The 22,087-nt window shown below is 39.7% G+C and overlaps 1 protein-coding gene across 1 annotated transcript in view; it reads left to right on the plus strand.

Moving 5' to 3' along the window:
- The first annotated feature begins 1,737 nt into the window (after window positions 1-1,737).
- Window positions 1,738-22,087, plus strand: part of SYT9 (synaptotagmin 9) — a 58,072-nt gene continuing 37,722 nt past the window's right edge. The window contains exon 1 of the mRNA XM_054390535.1: window positions 1,738-1,885. Within this exon, the coding sequence (XP_054246510.1) occupies window positions 1,738-1,885 (148 nt within the window). The remainder of the gene's footprint in view (window positions 1,886-22,087) is intronic.

Here is a 22,087-nt window from a genome sequence, read left to right on the forward strand (position 1 = left end):
GTTTCTTTAAATTTTACCTCCTCTCCTCTGAAGTAGGAAGAGCAGCAATACCACTAAAGCCTTGTCTTTAGTTTCAGAAAAAGACTTGTGACTGACAGGACCTCTTCAGAACTGTCTGTCCACCCCCTTGGAAGCTTGGAGAAACAAGCCAGTCATACTGACATTTCCACCACCAAGGTAAATATTTGTGCAGCATTTATTGAGAGTAGTAGGAAATTTCCCTATGCTTACATGTAAAAACATAAATCATTAAAATCTCCAACTTCAAAAACATGACCTCAGCAACAAAAGCTGTATATCATTTTATTACCTATTATTAATTCCTAATAACAACAAACTAATGTGAAAGAGTTACATATTTACTGATGGAATTATACCTGGGTTATACAGTCATGTATAAGTGAGTTAAAAAATGTAATGCTTTTGAGATATGAGCAATGCTGCCAAGGCACTAGGACACAAGAAATTACAATAGTAAACAACTTTTGGTGTTAATATCCACTCAATTTGCAGAATGTGTCTTAGGTTATTTCAGTGACATACTTTTTCCTTAAAGAAAAAAGCTTCTACTGGAAGCTGTTGCTCTCTACACTATTTCTAGAACTGTTATGAGCAGTCTTTAAACAGTATGCTGAACATCCACAGCAGTCTGAACTTTCCAAGCTCACCACGGCCTCTGACATTTGCTTAAACTATTATAAAAAGGAGAAAGAAAAAAATCAAGTTAAATGGAGCAGCCAGTTCTCAGCTTTTCCCCTCCTGACACCCACCAGCCTCCCTGCCCACAAATGCAGAAAGCGAAGCAGCACCTTACAAATCCCCTACTTGTCAGGATAAACACGCTTAATGACAGACTGTCCTCAGCCTGCAGAGGCTCTCCTGCCTTCCCCTCGAGCTAGGGCCGCTTCTCAGCCCAGGGTTTCTCATAGGTGTTTAACTCTTTCTGAGCCATCACCCAAACCAAAGCAGGTACGTGCTGCAGAACACCGTTCTGTCCTGATCAAGAGGCAAACACTTCCTCCTGTGCTAGGTTCCCAGCAGGGAGAGCATGCCTTACTTATAATTTCCAGACAATTAGCTGAGTGAATGGAGTAGTATCTTTATAGGGGCAGGCAGGAGACACGAAAAACATACGGTATTTAACAAACTGTTAACTGTAAACGTGGGCCAGCAAAGCGCAGGTTTAGGCCTGGCCCATGGTGGAGAGGAGGACTAGGAGCTGTCCGTCAGAACCCGCGCTTAGGACCATCCTTCATCAGACCCTACGGCGCCTCTGAAGTTTTTTCCCTCTCCTGTTTCCAGACTCAGGCGAGTCTGCCCCGAGCAGAACCCGCCGCCGAGCGGGGCTCCTCGGGTGGGACGCGGGTCGGGGTGCGAGGCGGAAAGGGGCGCGGCGATCAGCCCCTTCGGGAGGAGGCACAGCCGGCCCCCCCGCGCTCGCTCCCGCCGTGGGAGAGAGCTGCGACAGCGAGGCTGGGCGGTCGCGGCGCCGGCCCTCCCCCCGCTCGCATTCAACTGGTGGGACCCCCTTCTTCTCGGCCCCCAGCAGCGGCGCGCAGGCGGCGGGACGAAGCCGGCAGCGGGGCGGCCCGGCCCGGCCCGGCGGGGCGGGCGCCGCTGGCGGAGGGAGGATGCGGGCGGCGGCCCCGCGGCGCGGGCGGCTGCAGGCGGGCGGCGGGCAGCGGCGCGGCGCCTGAGCGCAGGGCTGCGCTCCGCACCCGAGGATGCTGCGGGGCGATGCCCGGCGACAGGGAGGACGAGATTTGCCAGAAAGCTCTGCAGCTGCTGGCCGAGCTGTGCTCCGTCGGGGCGGTGGAAAACGAGAACTGCCGCGATTTCATCTACTACCTGCGGGACAGAGCCCGGCCCCGCCTCACCGACTCAGGTACGGCCGCCGCCGTTCGGGCTGCGGGCTGGACGCCGGCACCGGCGGCCTCCCCCGTGCCCTGGCCACAGGAGGAGGGTAAATATCCTGGAACATCCCTCGGAGGCCGTGGGCCGTGGGGCGAGGCCTGCCGGCACGGCGGGAACTACCCCCAGGGTGCGAACGGCCGGGGAGAGAAGGCGGCGGAACGGAGAAGAGGGTCCCCCAGGAGAGAGGTGTTTTGGGAGCATTTGCCCCAGTCTGCCCGGGGTAGGACGCTCTCCCGGGCTCGGCTGCTCTCCGCTGCGCCCGGTGTTGACGGGTCTCCGTTACAGGCGCCCAGCGCCCAGCCACTGGGTTTGCGAGCCCCTCGTGGGGCAGCTTCCCCGCCAGAGCGGCTGCGGGCAGCGCGGGGGGCGGGCAGGGCTGGCGGTTCCGTCCCTCGGCTCGGCTCAGCTCTGCCTGGCCGCGGGGCAGGTCGGAGCTTCCCTGCCCGCCGCTGCCTCCTCCGTAGCTTGCTGCAGTGTCACGAGCCGAGGGGCAGCTGCTGTGCTCCGGGGGCCCTCCCCAGCACTCTGGGTTTAGTTGTAAGACAGTAGCGGGGAGGGGGGGGGGGGGGGGGGAGGTCGTAGCTCAGTTGAAATGAGACAGGATTTAACCTAACTTTCCAGTTCTGTATTTCACCAGCTAAAAAGACTGTTTCTTGGATTTCTGCAGCAGATGCGGAGGTTGTAGGTCTTATAAGACGTACACTGAGTGGTTTTGTGTGTGTGTACGTGTGTCTGGGTTATAGTTGCTTTTTTGCTATCTTGGCGTAGCACTCTGACTGAAAAACTTTAACTCGATGAAGCTTTTTAATCAGGAAGCTGAGCTCCAGATGCAAAAAAATGTTGAAATATTGATGATGCTCTGTATATCTCTGCCCATAAGGGAGAGGCACATTGCAATTTGTAGTAGGAGTTCCTTATATTTATTTTCACATCCTCGAGTTGAATTTGCTCAGTATGAGGAGACATTTAGAGAGTTAAAAGAAAAGTTGATAAACGTTTGCTGTACTGGAAAGCTTTGCTATTAGATCAGTTGATCATCACAGTATGGTATTAATTCCTTTAGTATTCTCCAAAATAAATCAGCTAATGTTGTATAGGGCAGCCTAATGACACTCTAATATTTTCTGTAATCCAGTGAGTCTAGAATCAAGAGTGCAACTTACAAATGCTTGTATGTGCTAAAAGGCCTGGGGGAAACAAAACGAAGTATTTTTTTGGGAAAAAAGATCTGCAATCACAATAAATAAGGAATTTTCTGACATTCAGCTGACTTGTATCCAACCTATTTGCAGCCATTCAGGCATTTTACTCACTTCAGAATATTCAAATGAAAGTGATTTGTGCAATGTTTAGTAAGGATTCTTTAAAATTAGGGAAATTTAACTGTTTTGTGCATATAAGCAGATGTAATTGTTTTGTTCATATAAGCAGTCATTTTTGTGAGGGACACCTGTGATTTTCTGTAATTTTCATTTACCAAGGGATTAATCAGAAATTTGTATATCAGGTGATGATTCCAAAAGTGTCTGCTTAAATCAGGGCTCACTTTGAATAGTAAATTACTTGAAATACATATGGAGACTTTAACCTCAGCTAGTTGGATAATAGTTTTTCAGATTTCCTTCAGAAGCTACCTGCTTTTTTTCTATCAGCCTCAGGCAAAAAGAGTACCTGGCATCTGTTTGGGAACGTTTTTAAAACATGGTGTGTTCAGTAAAAATTTATCACCTCTACCTAAGGATAAAAGAAAATCTGTATCTATTTCAACCTGTTTTGCTTAAACCATGATTATACAACAGCATGCCAGTATTGTTGGAAACCTCCTCAATTACATAGAGCAGCGGTCCCTGACCTCTGCCAGCTGATGTGCAGCAGCAGGGAGCAGTTATACTACAGGCAGCATTTTCCTATTGGCCTGAATTTTAACATTTTCGGTTTTTGCAACTGCAGCCAGTCTCAAGAGGGTCTAGGAGGCAACATGTTATCCATAAGCCCTGACTTGGAAACACTTCTGTAGGGTGGCAGTGTCAGGAATTTATTAAATTGCCTCATTTTACATTTCTTTGATTAAAATACATCTATTGTCCCAATAAACTGGCTGACCATGTAGTTTGTTTAGTTGCTTCATGGGCGTGATAGCATGGGCTGTGATAAGACTGAATACATGGCTTCCAAAAGAAGTAACACGATTCATAGTCAAAGGATAGTCTACTGACTAAATCCAGCTTGATTTACATAGAGAGTTCATTGACTTAACAAGGGTGAAATGGCATTAAGAAGCCCTGACAGCTGATCCGTTCACTTTCCAGCCACTAGGGTCTCAACATAGGAACATAGTCTGAACAGGGGTGTGTAGAAACCCTGTGTTGAAAGACAGCATCTTCTTGGCAGAATTAGGTAAAAGAAGCAATCTTTGTTGTGAATTGCCCCTCCACCCTGTGTGAAGGTGATGTGCATTAGGCAAACTGAGCAACTTCTACCTGCGCCAGCCAAAACAGCGATCTAAAAATGCGTACTATGTAAGAGTTGAGAAAAGTGCAGCTAGAAAACAAACATGATTAGCTTTTGTACAGGAATTAAAGCATTTCCCCATGCTTATAGAAGCTTTTCTGCAATAAAGTGGCTACTTGCCTAAGTCAAACTGCATGATGGATACAGCTGATTTTACAGCACATTTGATTTGAGCCATTCATGGATGATGGCTTTGTTATGGGAGTGGTGGAGACTGTACAGATAGAGTAGATACTGAAAAAAATCAAACCTAATTGAGGGAACGAGCAAGCTGAGGGTTTGCTGAGCCTCATATCAGGGTTTGCTTACAAGCTTAACCTCCTGGCGCCCCTCAGTCCCAGCACTGAGCAGCCAGATCCCTGGAGATCCACCCGTTTATTCCTGGCATCTGATACAGTTGGCTGTGTGCCTCCCTCTGTCTGAGTGGTGTCTGACTCAGACTGGGAGGGCAGGAGAGAAGGGGGCCAGGAGGGGACTGGATGCTTGTGGTATGCACACACAGCATCTTTATTTTTCATGTAATTTGCCCTATTATGGGAAGCACTGCAAAGTGCTTAGAGCGTAGTTTTGGGGGCTAATGAGTTCCAGGTTTAATGCAGTGGTCCACTGGATTTAAAGAGTGACATGGGTGAGTCAGATTTTAAAGGTTTTTCAGAAAAGTAAAAGTGCAAATCAGGTATATTTAGTGAAAAATCTTCATTTAGTCCAAGAAGATTTATGTCAGAGCACCCTTTACAATCCCAATAAGCATCCTTAAGCATTTGGATACCTTAATAAGGTAATATCTTCTTCTATTCCTCTGTTCCCTATTTGCAGAATGTTGATAACAGTCTATATCGTAGAAGGATTTTATGAGGGTAAATTGCTCAGTCTGAGTACACCAAGTATGTAATGCATTCATAAGGCAGACTAATATGGAGAAGAGAGGAAGAAAGTTTTTCAGCAGTTGGATGAAGTGCCCTGTTTTTGGTCTATCTAGTACCCAGCCATGAATTACACATCCATGGTAGCTGCTTTGGAGTTGCATTCAGGCATTTGAGAAATGCTCTTAAAGCTTCTGTCACTAGTTTCTGTTGTAGCTGTTTCTGGGTCTTTTGGGAATTTTTCTGTTGTTCTGTAGTGAATCTTTTGGTTTTTTAAAAAGCCCGCTTCCCAGAAATGGCAGTGCTAGGCTGCCATTGCTCTTTGTTGACCTGATGGATTTCTGCACTGCCTTTGGTTGTAGTGTTTGGTTTGTAGTTGTTGCTACCAACTTCAGAGCAACTTGCGCTGCTTGCATACCTTCTAGAGACTGCTAGATAGAACAAAGAAGTGTTTAACGCGTTGTCGTATGTTTGCTGATGTTTGCTAAATATTAGTAAAATTAAGTTACGTAAAGGAAAAGTGCAAGAGTTGAACACCAAGACAACCTTACGCAAAGCGTTATCTCTTTAGTACATTCTACAGATTGAGGTCTTCTTCTTTTAGTTAAAAAGTATGCAGCCCATGAAAACATGGAATAAAAAAATCTGCAAAGGTCAGAAGAAACTGTTCTGAACTTAAGGACTGGATAAAAAAAGATGGTTGCAAAGATAAGGGATGTAGAAACAGGCTAGGCAATTAAAAGTCACATTTGCCCTCCTTTTCTGTTGTATTGCATTGCACACCATGAGGAAAAGCCAGCAAGGTCTTAAAATATTCTTAATTCTGTGCTTTAAAATTGACTAATAGATGCTAAAACAGAATATATGGTGAATATTGTAGGTATAGTGATGACCACTGGGCATAAAGTATTCTACAGATCATAAATGTGAGATCAATATTGTACCATGACAGAAAGTCAGATTTTAGTACTTTAATACAGATAGTCAACAATCAACAATCTAAAACATACGGGCATGGAAATGTGATAGATACTGAAGACAGTATATGAGAAGATGCAGTTACAGTCTTGCAGTAGAATTTAGGAATGTTATTAATTGGTCCTTTATTTTTTAATGTATACATTCAACTTCAGGAAACAGAAAAGCACTAAGAAACAAAAAGGCCTAACTGGCATAAAGTGGCCTCCCAGGACACTGGCAGAATGTGAGAGCAAATGGTTTCTATGGAGAGTATCATTCCAAAAGACTGGTCTTTCCCTAGAAAGCTAATACTTGCAATTAAATAGCATCCCAGCAAGCTTTCCTTTAATTCAGAACTGAATTTAATAACAAAAACTGTCTTCAGAAAGTAGTTTCATTTCTTAAGATGGTGTTTTCAAGTTTTTGTATCTCAGGTGATTTAGTGGTTTATCCCCTCAACCCACCAACATTGCCAGGAATTTACGAAGCTGCAGAGTTTCATCAAGATGCCAAGTGCATATAGATTTCTCTAGAGAAATACTAAAAGTGTTTACAATTTGTAAAGACATGAAAAAGATTTGACTAGGTGAAATAACTCAGTTTGTGTTTTATTTAACTCATTATGAGCCATTGCTTTTCATATTTTTAACTTTATTTTCCTGTTGCAAAACAAATGTGAGATGCTGCAACTCCAAACTGATAGTATTCTGTATGTTGTGCTACTGCAAAACTCTTTGCCACATAGAGGGCACATGGGAATCATGTTCACCAACCTGATGTCAAATCAATGAAGTGCGAGGCCCAAGGTCCTTTGGGTTTCAAGAACCAAAGTGCTAGTTCAAGAGTTAAAAAAAAAAAAACTGTACTTTTGAATAAAAGTGTACATTCTTTTTCTGTTTTGAAAAGTCAGGAATAAATTTGCAGAAGGTGAAAATAATTACTTCCTGTTGCTTGCATCTTGAGATGCTCTGCTAGTTTAATTCCATTTAAACAAATACACTCTCAGAGATTTTCCTGTCATACTGTTAGTTTAGTATTGTGGGTTTTTTTGTCTTAAACAGATAGCTAAACTTTGAAGCAAAGTGCAAAAAAAAAAAGAGCAAAGTTTGTTAAAAGGGACTACCTGTGTGCTTAATAATGTAGCTATAACTAAATTATTTTAAATAAAATAAAGATTTTAATTTAATTGCAGGAAACTTTTTGCTATAATAGATTTTTGTTCATATTTCCTGGTAACTGAAAGATGTATAGCTATTTAAGTTACGATTTACACTACAGAAGCAAAGAAAATGAATGCTACAAATATAATTCTTAAGATAAAACTGATCTTGAGCTTTGATGGGGTTGGAGCATGTAGTCATATTAACCACTGTTCAAACATGAAAGGACAGATTTTGGCACTACTGAAATTACTTGACATTTTTCAGGGGTGTAAAGCTACTTCACTGTAGTAGTACTTTCCTCTAACTTGAGAAGACAAACTACTGTCCTGTGCCTGGTCTTGGACATTGTGGGGAGAAGTAAGTTTAACTCTATGAGAAAAACATACAAGGAAGGTGGCTTCTAGCCCTTCCTTGCATCCATAGTCAATGTAGGTGTGGAAAGCAAGAGCTTTCTGTCTTCCATTGCCATTTTAGATCTACTTCTCACTTATTTAGGAATTACACCAAATGTGTGTTCTTTACAGCATGCACTTAGCACTGAAACTATAGCATAATACTGTGTTATGCTTGTGTTAGACTGCTGCCAACTATATCCATTTGTATTTAATGGAGTATATTTGTGTGTTTACTATAGTCACTGTGCACATACAAATAATATTTATTTACTCACAAGCATATTTGTAAAGTAATCCTAGGAGTTAGAATAAAGTACTGATTGAATCAGAAGTCAGTTATCTCTACAGTCATTCCACAGTTTATGCCAGTGTCTTCCAAATGTGCAGTAAACATTGAAGAAAATGGTTATTTTGAACTGTGAGTAACAAAAATATACATAACTGAATATAACCTAGAGAGTAATGACAAAAACATCAACATTTTAAAAATCAGGATGGCTAAACAGCACACAGTTTGTCTTACACCTGAATTCTCATCTTAAATGCAGGTTTTGCTGATGAAAAACAGTAGGCTAAATTTAGCCCCTGTAGGTATGACTGTACTTGTCACTAAAACTTTAGCACTGCATTTGCCATAACTTACTTCAGAGGGATTTGCACATTCCTCCTAGAGAGGGGAAAGAGGGAAGACAATTTGCTAACTATAGCTTCCTAAGAAATATCCATAAGCCTTCTGCAGGCAACAGTTTACGTTTGTACACACAAAGCTCTGCTCACTAAAGTAGAGGTGTTACTGTAATGGATTTATGGATCATTAATTCCTCAAAAGCCCCCATGAACCTGTGTTACAATAACGCTGTTTCTTAGTCCTGGAAAAGTTCTGAATTGTTACATTTTTATATGATCCATGCATTTAGTGACCCAAGTACAAATGATAGGCCACATGTCACCCCAGATAGCTTTCTGGAAATTTGCTTTCCAAACTAATCGGTGAGAGTTTAATTACACTGACAATTCAGAGACCTAGAACCATAAGTCCAAAATTATTGTTGTCATAACAGAGATTTAGCTAAATTCAGTCTTGAGGCCATGTATCACCAGTGTTTAATACGTAGAGGTTGAAAATAAACTGCAATTTATGTATTTAAGTTTAAAACCACATTCGTAGGGTTTAGCTCTCCTCCACTAAAAATAATGATCATTGTTGGTTTAGTGCAAAGTTGTACTTCAGAACATTGTATTGTGCATCTCTTGCTATATTTTGTCATTAATTTAAGATCTTTTGTGGCATTATTTAGATCAAAGGGATCAAGAGAGATTATTCTGGTCTAAAGCTTTATTGTTAACAAAATTTTAGTTCAAGGAATAAGAATTTAGAATAATTAATTACAGATGGAAGGATTTTTCATAAAATTCCTAAAGTTAATCTTACAAGATAAATATTTTTGCAGTTTCTGTAGCACTGTTGAGCAGTCCATGTATTTGGAGAATAAACAAATAATTCTGTTACTTAAAGAAAATGTTATGTACAGCAGCTGGTGGTTTGCACATTTGTTACATTAGCTATTGTAATCACACTGAATTTTGTGTGTTTTAAGTTGCTCAATGTGTTCAGCTGCACTTATTTTTATTTTTTTAGACATTCATTAGCTAAGTAAAATCAGTTTGGCTTCCTTTGGCAGACGTGTGCTACAGGATTTTATCTTGTATACTTCCTGTGGTTACTTGGAATTCAGAAATACGGTGGATGCAGTCGAAACTGGCATATATGTCTGTAAGTGTCAGCCAATTTACAATCGACATGTGTCCACCAAAGATAAATGTTGGAAGAGTCCAAGAATACATAATCTGTCAGCAAAAGCTTTTAGATGCTTGATATAAATCCACCAAACTAAAAGAAATGTCAGGCACTTACGATTTTGGAGTTAAAACTTTCAACACCTCTCTAGACTTACAAGAATTAGGATTTGAAATAGGACCATTCCTTCCAGTGTATTTTGTCTCCTTTTTTCCCCCCCGCCCCCAGTTTAGTTCACACATACCCAACTGACTTCCTAGGAAATATATTTCCTCAGTTTATTACCTTTCCATCATCAAGTTTGTTCAAAGTTTTTTCATTCTATCATTACTGTCTGTGAAGCTCCCCACATATTTCCTTCTCACATGCAATGGAACTTTTTTTGTATTCATAAAAAACACTCTGTGTCTGGTTTCTCCATTGGCTCTCTAGGTTGTGTGTATACATACACATCTGTTTCAGATGGTTTTTCACATCAGTGTTCCCGCTGCATTGCTCAAGCAGCATCTCATGTTATTTAGTGCCTGTTTTCCTAAAATGTTTTATTTCATCTGTGTTCTCTGACCTCAACAATACGGTTTGTCCTCGCTTCATATTTAGTGTAATTTCAGAATGCAATTGTTTTGTCATTTAATCAGTTAATGTATAATGTTTGACTCATCTTTCACACAGATTATCTCACTAGGCATCTGGCCATAGTTGGACAAAGTTCTCTATACATCTCTTTTAAAACTTTCTGCTTATTTTGTGATTCCCAAGAGGCTCACACCTTTAGCGTTAATAGTTTCATTACTTATTAAGATATTTCAAAAGGTGTAATTACAACTTGTAATTCAGTAATAATTATCCTACTATATTATATAGAAAGGAGTGTTCAATGCTAATTAGAAAATTATCAGTAATAGTAATAGTAACAATAACAATAATAATATCAGTAAGTGTTACAGACTTCTGTTTTCATTTGTATCAGGAGTTTTACCCATTTAAAAGGGATATTTCTTAATATTTTTTTTCCAGAGAAGTGTAATAAAAGTTATTCTATCTGCTTGGGGGGGTTTTGTTTGTTTGTTTTGGGTTTAGTTTTGTTTGGTTTTTTAAGCCTACCATAAATAGGGTGGTCTCAAGTATTCATTAGGCTAAGGTCTCTGTGCACAGCACAAAGGAAGAGGGTCCTAAGTCTGGCTACAGGGAAATAAAGCAGGTATTGAGTTGGTTCTATTCTATTCCCCATAGCAGGGCTGATGTAGGATATGTAGCAGTGGCATATGGCAGTTCTTACCTGCTGAAAAATTAGCAACCAAATATGGAAAGCTCTGAACAGAAACGTCTCTTATCAGTACTATTTTTTAAGCTTTACCAATTTGCTTTGAGTAGTACAAGACACAAATCTAATAAATCAGTAGCTCAAATTTTGTTTAATTCTATGATTGTCACTTCTTCTGCAGTAGACCATGCCATCAGGAAAAGTGCCTGTTTCTGCAGATGCCACTAATGTATCCAGGGTAACAAAAGTCTAACTTAAACTTTAGAATTTTTTATAATTTTTAAATTGATAAATGTTAATGGTGATTGATGAGTCAAAAAATAAAAGGAGGTCAGAAATGAGGCTTAGCTTGTAAACAGAAGGGTGAGGGGTAGACCTGGTTTTGGTGTGATTTGTTTGTTCTAAATGTAGAGCTATTTGACAAAGAAAGAGTGGTGAAACCTCGTGGTGCAGTAGGCATGAGCATGAAGCCTGTTGCTTGTGCTGCTTGGGAAATGGATGTGAGAAGCAGAACAGGTGGCAAGGCTCTGAAGAGGGAGACGTCACTTCCCATTGTGGTTTTAGTGGATCAAAGAGCACCAAGCAAATTTGTGGTCACTCAGAAGTTAAGAGTTAATTGAGTTGAAGCATGGAATGTCAGAACCCACCTAGAGGAAAAAAGTAGGATATATCTGCTTATCAGAAGATAGGAAAAGTAGTGGCTATAGCTTGTTACAGTATACTCTGTTGTAAGAGGCTGTATTTCTGGTTTATATTACACTAACATTAGCCTTTTTTTTTCTTTTTTTTCCTCCTGAATTCAAAAGCCTTTTGAGCTTGTTTGGGGAGTTTGCTGTAGAAAAAGATAAAAGCAGATCTGTCCAAATGCGTTAGCTGCCTTGGGGTCTCATCAGATGCTCATTACTTTGTTTGTTTGTTGTGGGGTTGGTTTTTGAGGGTTCCTGGTTTGGCAAGTCTGCCTTAGAAAGCATAATCTGACACTGGCAGCAGGGCTGTGGCTAGCAAGAAGGGGAAAGCTTGGCCATTGTGGTTTTGCCTAATAAGGAAAACCTGTCACCTTGTCTCTTTCCTATGCAGCAGCAGCATCACTGTGCCTGCCAGCTTCTGTTAACTGCAGAAGGTATAACTTTTTTATACCTCCGCTCACTCTAAAGTTACTGTCTTCTTCCTGTCTGCCTTACTCATTCTCCACCTGTCTCTTCTTCTGTTATTACATTATAAAGAGTGATTTGACTAGTCAAGGTGATTTCTTTCCTACTGCTGCTGTGAGCCAGTGATGATAAAATTGCTAAAAGCAGTGCCCAAAATAGCAGTGCACAGGTACAAGTTTGCCAGAGAGATTTGACAGTAAATATTGCGTCTGTCCTTCTGTGATGTAGTGTTACAAGTGAGACCCAGCACTGCTCTTTCTTCCTTTGGTGTATTTTGATTCCTCCTTTTCTGTTTTGCTTGGGTGCTGGAAACCAGAACAGAGCTCAATAGCAACAGAATGAGCAGCACCTCCAGCCACCTCAACTTTTCTTTCTTTCCCTCTAGAATTGGAGAGGGAGCAATTTTTCACCTTCAGGAACATCTAAAATCCACTCTCAATATTTACTTCTCATCCTGAAGGCCCTGTGCCCCATGAGAAGGAATAGAATTTTTATTAAAATGGAAGTTTTGGGATTTGACATTTTCAGCGGTTTGGCTGGTTTACCTCCTTTTTTTCTGTACCCCTTGTCATGAGGAAGATTTCCAGTGGTAGTTGTTGCCATGGTACTAGGCAGGATGAGGTGTCTATTCCAATCTTAAAACTAAAACTAAAAAAAAAATCTTATGTTTGAATTGTGAAAAATTATCTCTTCTGACAAGTAGGCCTTTTTTATGCAGAGTGAATACAGCACCACTTGTCTTGCTCCAAACCGGAGAGAGGCTCCTCAGGTCATTCCCTATGTGTCAAGGCAAATGTGAGCTTCAGCTGTGCTGGAAAAGCCTTAGAATTAGGTCTGTCCTTCCACTCCCTCGTTAGCTGTTCAAATGAACAACCGCTTCACGCCCTGCCGAGCAGCTGATTGGCCTTGGAGGGAAGAAGCTTCTGAAGCAGTATTAATGTTTCATTCAAAATCCTGAGAGCCAGGGAGGTGGGGAGGGGAATTAGGGAATTCAAAACTCCGAATCAGGACGGCCTTTTATTTCACCAGGCCCTTTTCTCTTGAGCAGTATCCCAAATTGTTTCCCACACTGGATATGTGCTCAGGGTGGTCTTGCTGACTTGGTGAGCTGTTTTTGCCAAGGGTAAATTTAACATTGTATAGACATGAGTTCATCCCTTTTCCCTTTGCTTTTCTCTCTTCATTCTCCATTCCTCTGCCCTAGCTTTCTTAACAGTGTCTAGTATGATGTATGCTGTATAGGAGATGGAGGAGAAAAGAAGCTGTGCAGTCCCTCCATCCTCTGACATTTTCACTGCTGTACATTTACCATGTAAAAATCCCTTTTTATTTTCTTTGTGAGCAAAACAGAAAGCTGTAAAATTAGTGCTATCTCAATCAGGGAAAAAAAATATGATAAAGCAATCAGTTAAGGAGTGTCGTGCAGTGCGTGACAGCAAGAACAGCCAGCTGCATCTGGGAAATAGAGAAGTCCTTGGACTCCAACATCCAAACCTGTAAAGAAGGAGCAGTTCTTCATTTTCTGTAGCAGTCCCAGCAGTTTGAAATATGGTTGGCAGCCATTACAGTGTATTTATTGCAATCATAACATTATTGATGTTAAAAGAAGCATCACCTCAAAGTGAGTATTCACGTAAGAACTTGGATTCATGTAAATAGTATAGCACGTGCCAGGGTTATTAAAACTGGAAATGTTGCTAATAAATAAAAATAGTTTTCTTAGGATAGGAATGCAAAAAATGTTAATTAAAGGAGTATTGTGTAACTAGCTCTTGATTAAAGATTGCTTTTACAATGTTTCAAACAGAAATGTTCCTGGTAAATAACAGCAAACAGATGCTAAGTCCTTAAGTACTTTAAATATTGTTTATTCTTTTACCTGTTAGTCTTTGGAAAAAAGGAGGAGAGGAGTTTAAAAAAAAAAAAAAAAGGCAAGCTTTTACAGAGTATTTCCTGACGCAGCAATTGAATGAATGGAGTGATGCTGACAGGCTTAGTTCAAGGTAATGGTAGGGCTTAGCCCCAGCCAAGGAGGACTGTGAACATACAAAATAGCACAGGAGATGCCTGGCTGTAATTCTGCAAAGCAAATATTAGTCCACAATATGTTAATGCCAACTTAAAATACAAACTTGTTTGATTCAGGGATGCTGTTCATAGTTGGTAGCATGGTTTAGTTGAGTGGAACAAATTATTAGCTGGGGCTGTGAAAACTAAGGCTCTTTTCTTAACTGTGCCAGTCATCTGGTGTGTGATCATGGAGAAATCTCCCAGTGCTGCTTTTCCCCTGCCCTTTCCGTTGCCTTGCAATACTGATACGCAGTTAAAATTCCAGCTAATTCCCTGTCTGTAATCAGCAGAGAAAGCAGGGCATGTCTCAAGTGTGATGTTAGTAAAGCACTGAGCAGAAAACTGCCTAAAAAGCAGCCAAGAGAAAACAGCGGGCCTAAGGACTTGGGTGGAAAAGTAGCTTCCTGAATACGGTGTGCTCTGTTTTCACAGTGAAGAGGCAACTAGAGCCTCTGCTTTGTTGAGGCCTCTCAGCACTTTACTCTTATAAATAATAAACAGAATCTATTTTCCTCCTGTGTAGGTTAGCAAACAGAAATGTGCCTCTGTTGTCAGCAAGGAAGGCAGAGATTTGACAAAGTAGACATTCAAGTGGGCATAAATAAAAGCATAAGGAGGATTTTAAAACCTCTGTTTCTGTGCTGGGCTTAATCTGAATGTTTAGCTATGGAATTGCTTCTTGATATCTGTTCACAAGTTTAGATTTCTGTTTTCAGACCTAAATCCCTCCCCACACTGTAGCCTGCATCTGACTGCAAGAGGACTAACAAGGTAACTTTCAGTTACCTTTTGAATGTCCCAGCATTTTGCTGTTTACTGCCCCTTTTTGGCATAAGAGTTTCAAACATTTACTTTCATGGCCTGGGTTGGATTGCAGATGCACAAAGGGCTATATGATGGTAATCTTGTCCACATTATTGTAGTAGAAATGCACAATACAACGTAAGTATCTTGGAGGGAGAAGCCTTTATAATGTACCCCCAAAGTTCAGTTTGCCTCATGAACACAATTAAATGGTGCGTTTTTACCGAATTTAGTCATTTCAGTATGTCTAAACATGCATTTTTTGCTCACATTTAGGAAACAAACCACCAGCCCCTTACATAAAAGTCCTCTAGAGATACTGTTTAACACTGAGGTGACTCTACTAAGCAACCTGCTAACAGTCCAACTTCCAGTAGTCTGGAAGTTTGGAACATACAGGTCTTTGAAGTGCATGGTCCCTTTCCCTCCTTCCTTTCCCCCTCCTGTTCTTCTCTTTTGTAAATTTTTTTTCGATTTTTTTTTCTTCTCCTTGCAAGTGAAATGTTTTCTTAAGATTCAGATTTTACTAATTCCAAAAACTACTATTTTTGCCTACATTCATCTGAGTTTCTATGATTTGGGGACAAAACTTAATCCTCCTGACAATGAGATTTTAAAGGTGTTAAACCAGAGCCACTAAATCTGACCTCATAACTACTGCTTTCACTCAAAATAATCTCTGAGACTAGCATTTTCAAAGAAACTGACACAAGGGAAATTACTTGTACCCTACTGGAGCTGACTGGGGATTTGATATATAAGACCTTCATGTATTTTTTTTATATCCAAGACTTATAGTTTGTGTTTGCATAAAATATGAAATGACTGCTCCTGTTCAAAAGACTTACCCCAGTGTAATAGTGATTCATTTTAGTGGTCTCATTTATTTCATTTTGTCTTACTTGAACAATAATTGTATGCTGTAAGAAGCATAATTCCAAGAATTAAGAAATTCTTCCTTAAAAATATGAGAATATGATAAATTTTCCACTCAATGCTATGCACTGTCAGTGAAAGTTAGAGATCTACAGTGTGAAAGTTAATTTTTGCTAACTTAGTGAGTCAAATATAGGTTGTTAAATGTCAGCCCAATGGTGGGAATAGTGTGGGAAAGGTGGGAAAGGCAGTAGAATCACAGACACTTCCTGAGAGAGGATGTATACAAGCACCTGACTCTAAAGAGAAGATTTAAAATAATGTTCATGTAACATAGTTTTAGGTATATTTTTCCATAATACAGTCAAACTACCAGAAGTGTGCGGTTTTGGTTTTGTTTTTTTTTTTTTCTAATTTAATTATTTGCTTTAGGGAGTCGTGTGAGACCAGGATAAGGAGTAGAAATTGGTGGGTGTCTTATCTACATAGGGATATTGGATGACAAATTAAAAAATACTGAGTGGTCAAAGAAAGAAATTACCCTAACATCATTCAGCTGAAGTAGCTGAAAAATTAGCAAATCCCATCAGTGCCTTCCAGTTAGCAAGGAAGGTGGGTTGTAGCAGTCTCTTGGAGAGCTGAGAAGGAACCCTATTACTATTTTTAGTTGCATTTTCTTTCAGGTCAAGAATAAAAATTTTAGATACCAGAGGGAAAAACAGTGGCTAGAAAACTACCATCAGTTTACTTTGTTATGTATGTTTGTTTTTCCTTTAGAAGTAGCAGAATTCCTGGAGTTCTTAAAAACCCAAGGAATTCCCCAGATCTGAGAGCCATCCAGCTGAGCCTCCTTGGGGGAGGAAGGAAGACATGAAAACTGTGGCTCAGTGTTTCCACACCGTTCTCTTAAGTATCCCACTGCTATGGTATTACGGTTTCTGGGAACAAGAAGCTGCTGCCAATGTTTCTTTCTTTCACATCTCTTCGTATTTCTGAGAGGGAAGTGAGGAGAGCAGTTGTTCTCTGCTTGGAACAGGCTTGAGGAAAAGCAACCATGAGTCTGCAAGAAGAACTTGCAAGATGAATGGTCCCTTCTCTATATCCCATTTGTTCTTGTATGTCCATCTGGAGAGACTAGTCTATAATATGGAGGGTATATGACTGACTATAACTGAATTAGTGCTAAACCCCCCAAACTATGCTGTATGCCATGAGTATAATTCCTCTTTGTGCTAAGGTTGTTCATTGTCTTATTTATTGCTTGAGTGAATCTAATATATTTGAAATTATGTTTTAGAAGTAGTAAGATAGTGTGCAACTGGTGGTATTTCACTGCAGAATAACCCCTGAAGGGATCTGTAATCCCCTAGTACTAAAATCATCTAATAATCATTGAATAATAAGCTTAGTGCTATGAACATAGCTTTGTATTCAGCCTCATTCTGTTTTAGTTAGTATTGCCTACTAATTAATTATTAATATGTATTTATCAATGACATCCAGGGGTGGGCCTAAACACTCTTGAGCTGCTGGCAGCAGCAGCAGCAGTATATGTATATAAGGGTGGATACTTTGTTCTCCTGCTGTAAATGTAGACTGCCACTTAAAAGATTTGTTAGTAAGTCTTCCCTGTAGCTAAACACAAGACAGTATATGCTGGACATCAGTCAAATGTGCACAGTGACACAGCTTCCTAATTACAATTAATGTTTACAGGATTTGGAATATCCTAATTGATTTTGGCACCAAAAGTACAGTCTAGTAAATTGCTTGCCACCGTTGTTTCATTCTAGGTCTCATTGAGAATTTCATATGCAATTAACAGTAATTGCTATACTCTATTTATTGTAAAGTGCACAATACATTACTATTTTGTTGTTTGAATCTCAGAATTGGGGAGTTAATTGCTTACAGAAATACAGTTTAGAGTAAGAGAATATTTGTGTTGAGGGTTTGGGGTTTTTTTTACAGAGTAGAAAAATAGGAAGATTTTAACATAGTTCAATTTTCAAACACATTGTCTGTCTGTACTTGAAATCTACACTAGCTTCAGGGTGAGTAACTTGTGCATAAAGGCACAGCAGGTGCTACATGACCATCTTCTGTGGTAACAAGAGGAGTTTGATCTGCTACATACCATTCTGCTTGTAGTAGTGTATGTCCCCACTGTGCTGCTGTCAGCAGTGAAACTTGAACCAGTTGCCCATTCAAGGCATGCATCAGGCAAGCCTAGAGCACTAACTGCAGGAGGACCCTGCATCTACATTGCCAATCCCTTGGGTCCACCAGGAGAAAAACTGTTTCACATACACCCACCAGTGGTGTGCTTCACTCAAGTGAGTATGGCCAGGCTCCAAGTATAGATGCAAGGCAAAGCTGCAGCAAAAAGAACCCTTCCCTTGCCCTTCTCCAGTGCTAAATAACTAATCTGGACACTTCTGTGTTATTTAGGAAGGCTCTGGCTGAAGATGCTGAAACAATTTGTTATGCTCCCTGTAAGACAGGGCCATTGTTTTTCACCATATGGAACTGTGCAGTCATTTTTGAAAGGAATACATTTTCTCCACATTTCCTGGGTACAGGGTGGAAGAAGCACTGAAGCACTCACCTGAATTCAGCTGCCAGTTTAGCCTGGCAGTATTTTCTGTTGAAACAGCCCAAGCTCCAGAATTAACATAGACTGTCTAGAAACCTCAGTCAAAGAAAGAGCTTTGTAAGAAGCAGTCTAGGACAGCAAAAACCTGAAGCCCTTTGTACAGATAAAGGAAATCTTCCTTCACTGGAATGGAGAGCAATGTTGTCTCCTGATACCACCCAGGGTTTGGATGTTGGAGCACAGTTCTGTTTTTCAGGTTGAGACTGGCAGCACCTGCTCTTTTCATTTTGGAGTGAAACAGCTAAGTTTTATTGGTGTCCTTCTTAAAGTAGAAGTTCATCATATTAAGAAACTTAGCTGTTCCAATTTTTCTGGTGAAAATAATTTCAGGAGATAAGATACAGATATGGCTAAATTAATTTAATTAAAGAAAATGCAAATCCAGTAGAATGAGAGTGTAGATTCTACTTGCTGCAAGCATAAAATCTGTCCAAGAGTTTGGCTGTAAGCAATAATGACAATAATTGTACATGTAAAATACTGGAAATATCTTCTATCAGAATGCAGGATGAAAACAGACACTATTTGATTTGAATTTGTGCAAGTGGAAATACAAGCCTAATTATCATGGACTAATTTCCAGCACATTCAAACTATTTTAGAGCTTACTTTTAATCCAGTTAATTATTTTGCTATTCTGTATTCAATTAATTGTCAGATGAAAGTTCTTACATAATACGTAAAGTGGTGTTTCAATAATAAATGATTACAAAAGAAATACTGCAGAGTTTTCTTTAGAAGAAAGCATAGCAAGATTGAAATCTCCAGAATTCCAGGTTAAAAGAGGCTGTTAACTTTGATTGCAATTACACATACGTGTATATATTCAAGGAGATTTGATCTATTGCATAGGGTATGGAAGACTACTGCAAATATTTGCTGCAGGAATAATTTAGGATTGTACATGCTTGAATTTTCTGCTCAGATCTTCCAGCATTGTTATATTTATCAAAACCTATGTTCCACTTTTTTTATTGCAGATGTTCATTGTAATTGCTTTTTGTGGTATTTCAGGCTTCCTGAGATAAATTCTTTTGTTTTGCTTAGCAGTCCCTTTATGCTGCAGAGTGTGGTGACATAGCTTTACAGCTGTCTGAACCACATTCTTTCTGCAAAGGTCTGTTCATTGTGTCAGGTGTTCTCACAGAAAGCAGGTACATTCGGAGACATGACAGCTTTCTCAGAACTCAATTATTTAATTAACTCATTTGTTTGAGAAAGATTATTTGAAAAAGTCATACCATCTGTTTAGTAGTCAAAATCTTGCTTGTGTGCTAAGCAATGCTTATTAAACACTGCATCTCTTCTATTTAGTTGCATGCTGTTTCACTAGAAGCAACTGGAAAGTTGCTAGACTTAAAATTAGAAGTGAGAAGATCTTGGTTCCTTTTTTAACTTTTCAACTGATTTACCTAATTTCACCTTGAGCAACTGTGCTGCATGTTCATTTCTGTTGCCTATTTGTAAAAAGACATTTAAATAACTTTGACATTTATAGGGAGAGAGAAAAAGCTACTTAGTGATAAACACTTTAGTCATTGTGCTAATTCAACAGCTTTGTTCTACAAAGCTACTTGGTGATTTGGATAGAAAAACACTACAATTTCCTCAGATAGCTGTTAGGGTTTCTAAACACATGTGTTTCATTCTTTATATTCTATTAATATTTTTCATGTCCATGATTTACTCCCAATGGTTTTGACTCTCTATGTCCAGACACTTGGAGAGACATACACAAAAAATTAATGCTTGCTAGCACCTTTCATGGATAAATCTTAATTATTTTTTAAAAATAATTTATTCATCCTATCAACAGTGGCAACATTACTAATTAGTTAAATAAGGACAGAATGCTGTTGTTCTATTACATATAACAGAAGTCATAGCTTAGTGATATGGAATCTGAAAAAAAAGATATCTTGCAAGTTTCTCTTAAAACTTTATTAAATTACATCTTTTTCTTAAAAGTCTGCATGTCTTTTCCCCTTCATATGACACTTGAAATTACTGGAGGAAAATGCTTAGACCTTCTTGTCATCATCCAAGAGGGCAGGGGGCATACTGTTAATTGAAGAAAGGTGTCAGATGGCTCCTTATCTTAGATCTTAGTCACTCCTGAATAGTTAACACTCCTAGGCATACACTAAGCCTGTATCTAGCTGCTAGCAAAAAATCAGGGTATCATAGGTGCACACAAAACTTTTTTTTTTTTTTTTGTAATTTTGAGGTCACTGTGTCATCAGCTGGTGCCTTTTTTATAGAATAGAATCATTGAGGTTGGAAAAGAGATTTAAGATCATCGAGTCCAACCAATGACCTAACGTTGCCAACTCCAGCATTAAACTAAGTCCTTAAGCACTGCATCTACACATCTAAGTATCTCCAGGGATCGTGACTCAGTACCTGAAAGCTTACATTTGGCAGTGCTTTCTCACACAACTCTATCAAGATGGAATGAAGTCTCTACAGTAAACTGTAACTCCACCCTTACAGATGAAGAGTTGTTTTCCCCCTTAGTATCTATTTTACTTAGCAGAATTTAGTGGGTGTGGAGCCATCTGCCTGAGTGTGCAGTGTTTGAAAAATGGAGTGTATGAACTGCTCCTGTTCATTATCGTTGAGGGAAGTAGATCAGAATCTTCAGTACACTTCTAAAATGATAACTGTTAATTTTTTAATTGCTGAACATTTTTAGAGGCATTGAAGTAAGACACACACAGTGTTTGATACTGGTAAATAGAGTTAAACAGGACAGATATTGTATAAATGACTTCTGGTATGAAATGTAAGAGCTTCTGACCCTTCAACTGACCTTAGAGTCTCTGGTGCTCACAAGTGGATGTTTCCATATTTGTGCAAAAAGGATTACAGTGTTTCAGTGTGTCTAAAATAAAAACACATCCTGCTTTTCTTGGGTGCAAAAAGCACCGTGAGGCCCCTAGCAGCTTTTGAAACCTCCAGACAGCTGCAAAGCTAATGTATTCAGTTAAGTTACTATCAGCCTTAAAACCCTGAAATGTTGAAGTGCTACTCTCTTGACCTTTATGTCAAGATGAACAAAAATACAAATTAACTTCTAATTTAGCAGGACTTTCTGAAGGATTGTGTTTGTTAGAAAACATCTCTGGTTTTACAAGGGTAAGGGAAAAACAAGATGTTTTCCATAAAAGCTGAAACATCCTGGCAGTTGGAAGAATTTCAAGCCTTTGTGAACTATTTATACATACTATTCTTTGGCATTTATGTTTTATTACAATCTGATTGTTTCTATAATATGCAACTGTGGGTATTCTTGACAGGGATTGGCTAATCTGAAAGTTAACAGCACGCAAGTGTTATATAAAGCTTTCATCTTTGTCCTTTGTTCCCGCCTGTCTCCTAGAGATCTGTTTTCCTTATGAATTCAAGAGGTTCTCAGAAACTCCACACCTTTCATAACTGATTTGATGAGTGTGCCCCATTGCCCAGGTGGTAGGGCCACATTTCTCCAGGCCTAACTCTGCCCAATTTTACTCAAGGAATTTCAGGACAGACTCTTGTTTTCTTCTCAGTTACAAATATTGATCAGGGCTGGTCCATTAATCTGGGAGGGGTGGGCATCTGTCACAACTACAATGTTTGATATTTGCTTTGTGGGTCATAATTAGTTTGTCAACTACTTT

Source organism: Indicator indicator, chromosome 21 (genome assembly GCF_027791375.1).
Source record: "Indicator indicator isolate 239-I01 chromosome 21, UM_Iind_1.1, whole genome shotgun sequence".
Lineage (NCBI taxonomy): Eukaryota > Metazoa > Chordata > Aves > Piciformes > Indicatoridae > Indicator > Indicator indicator.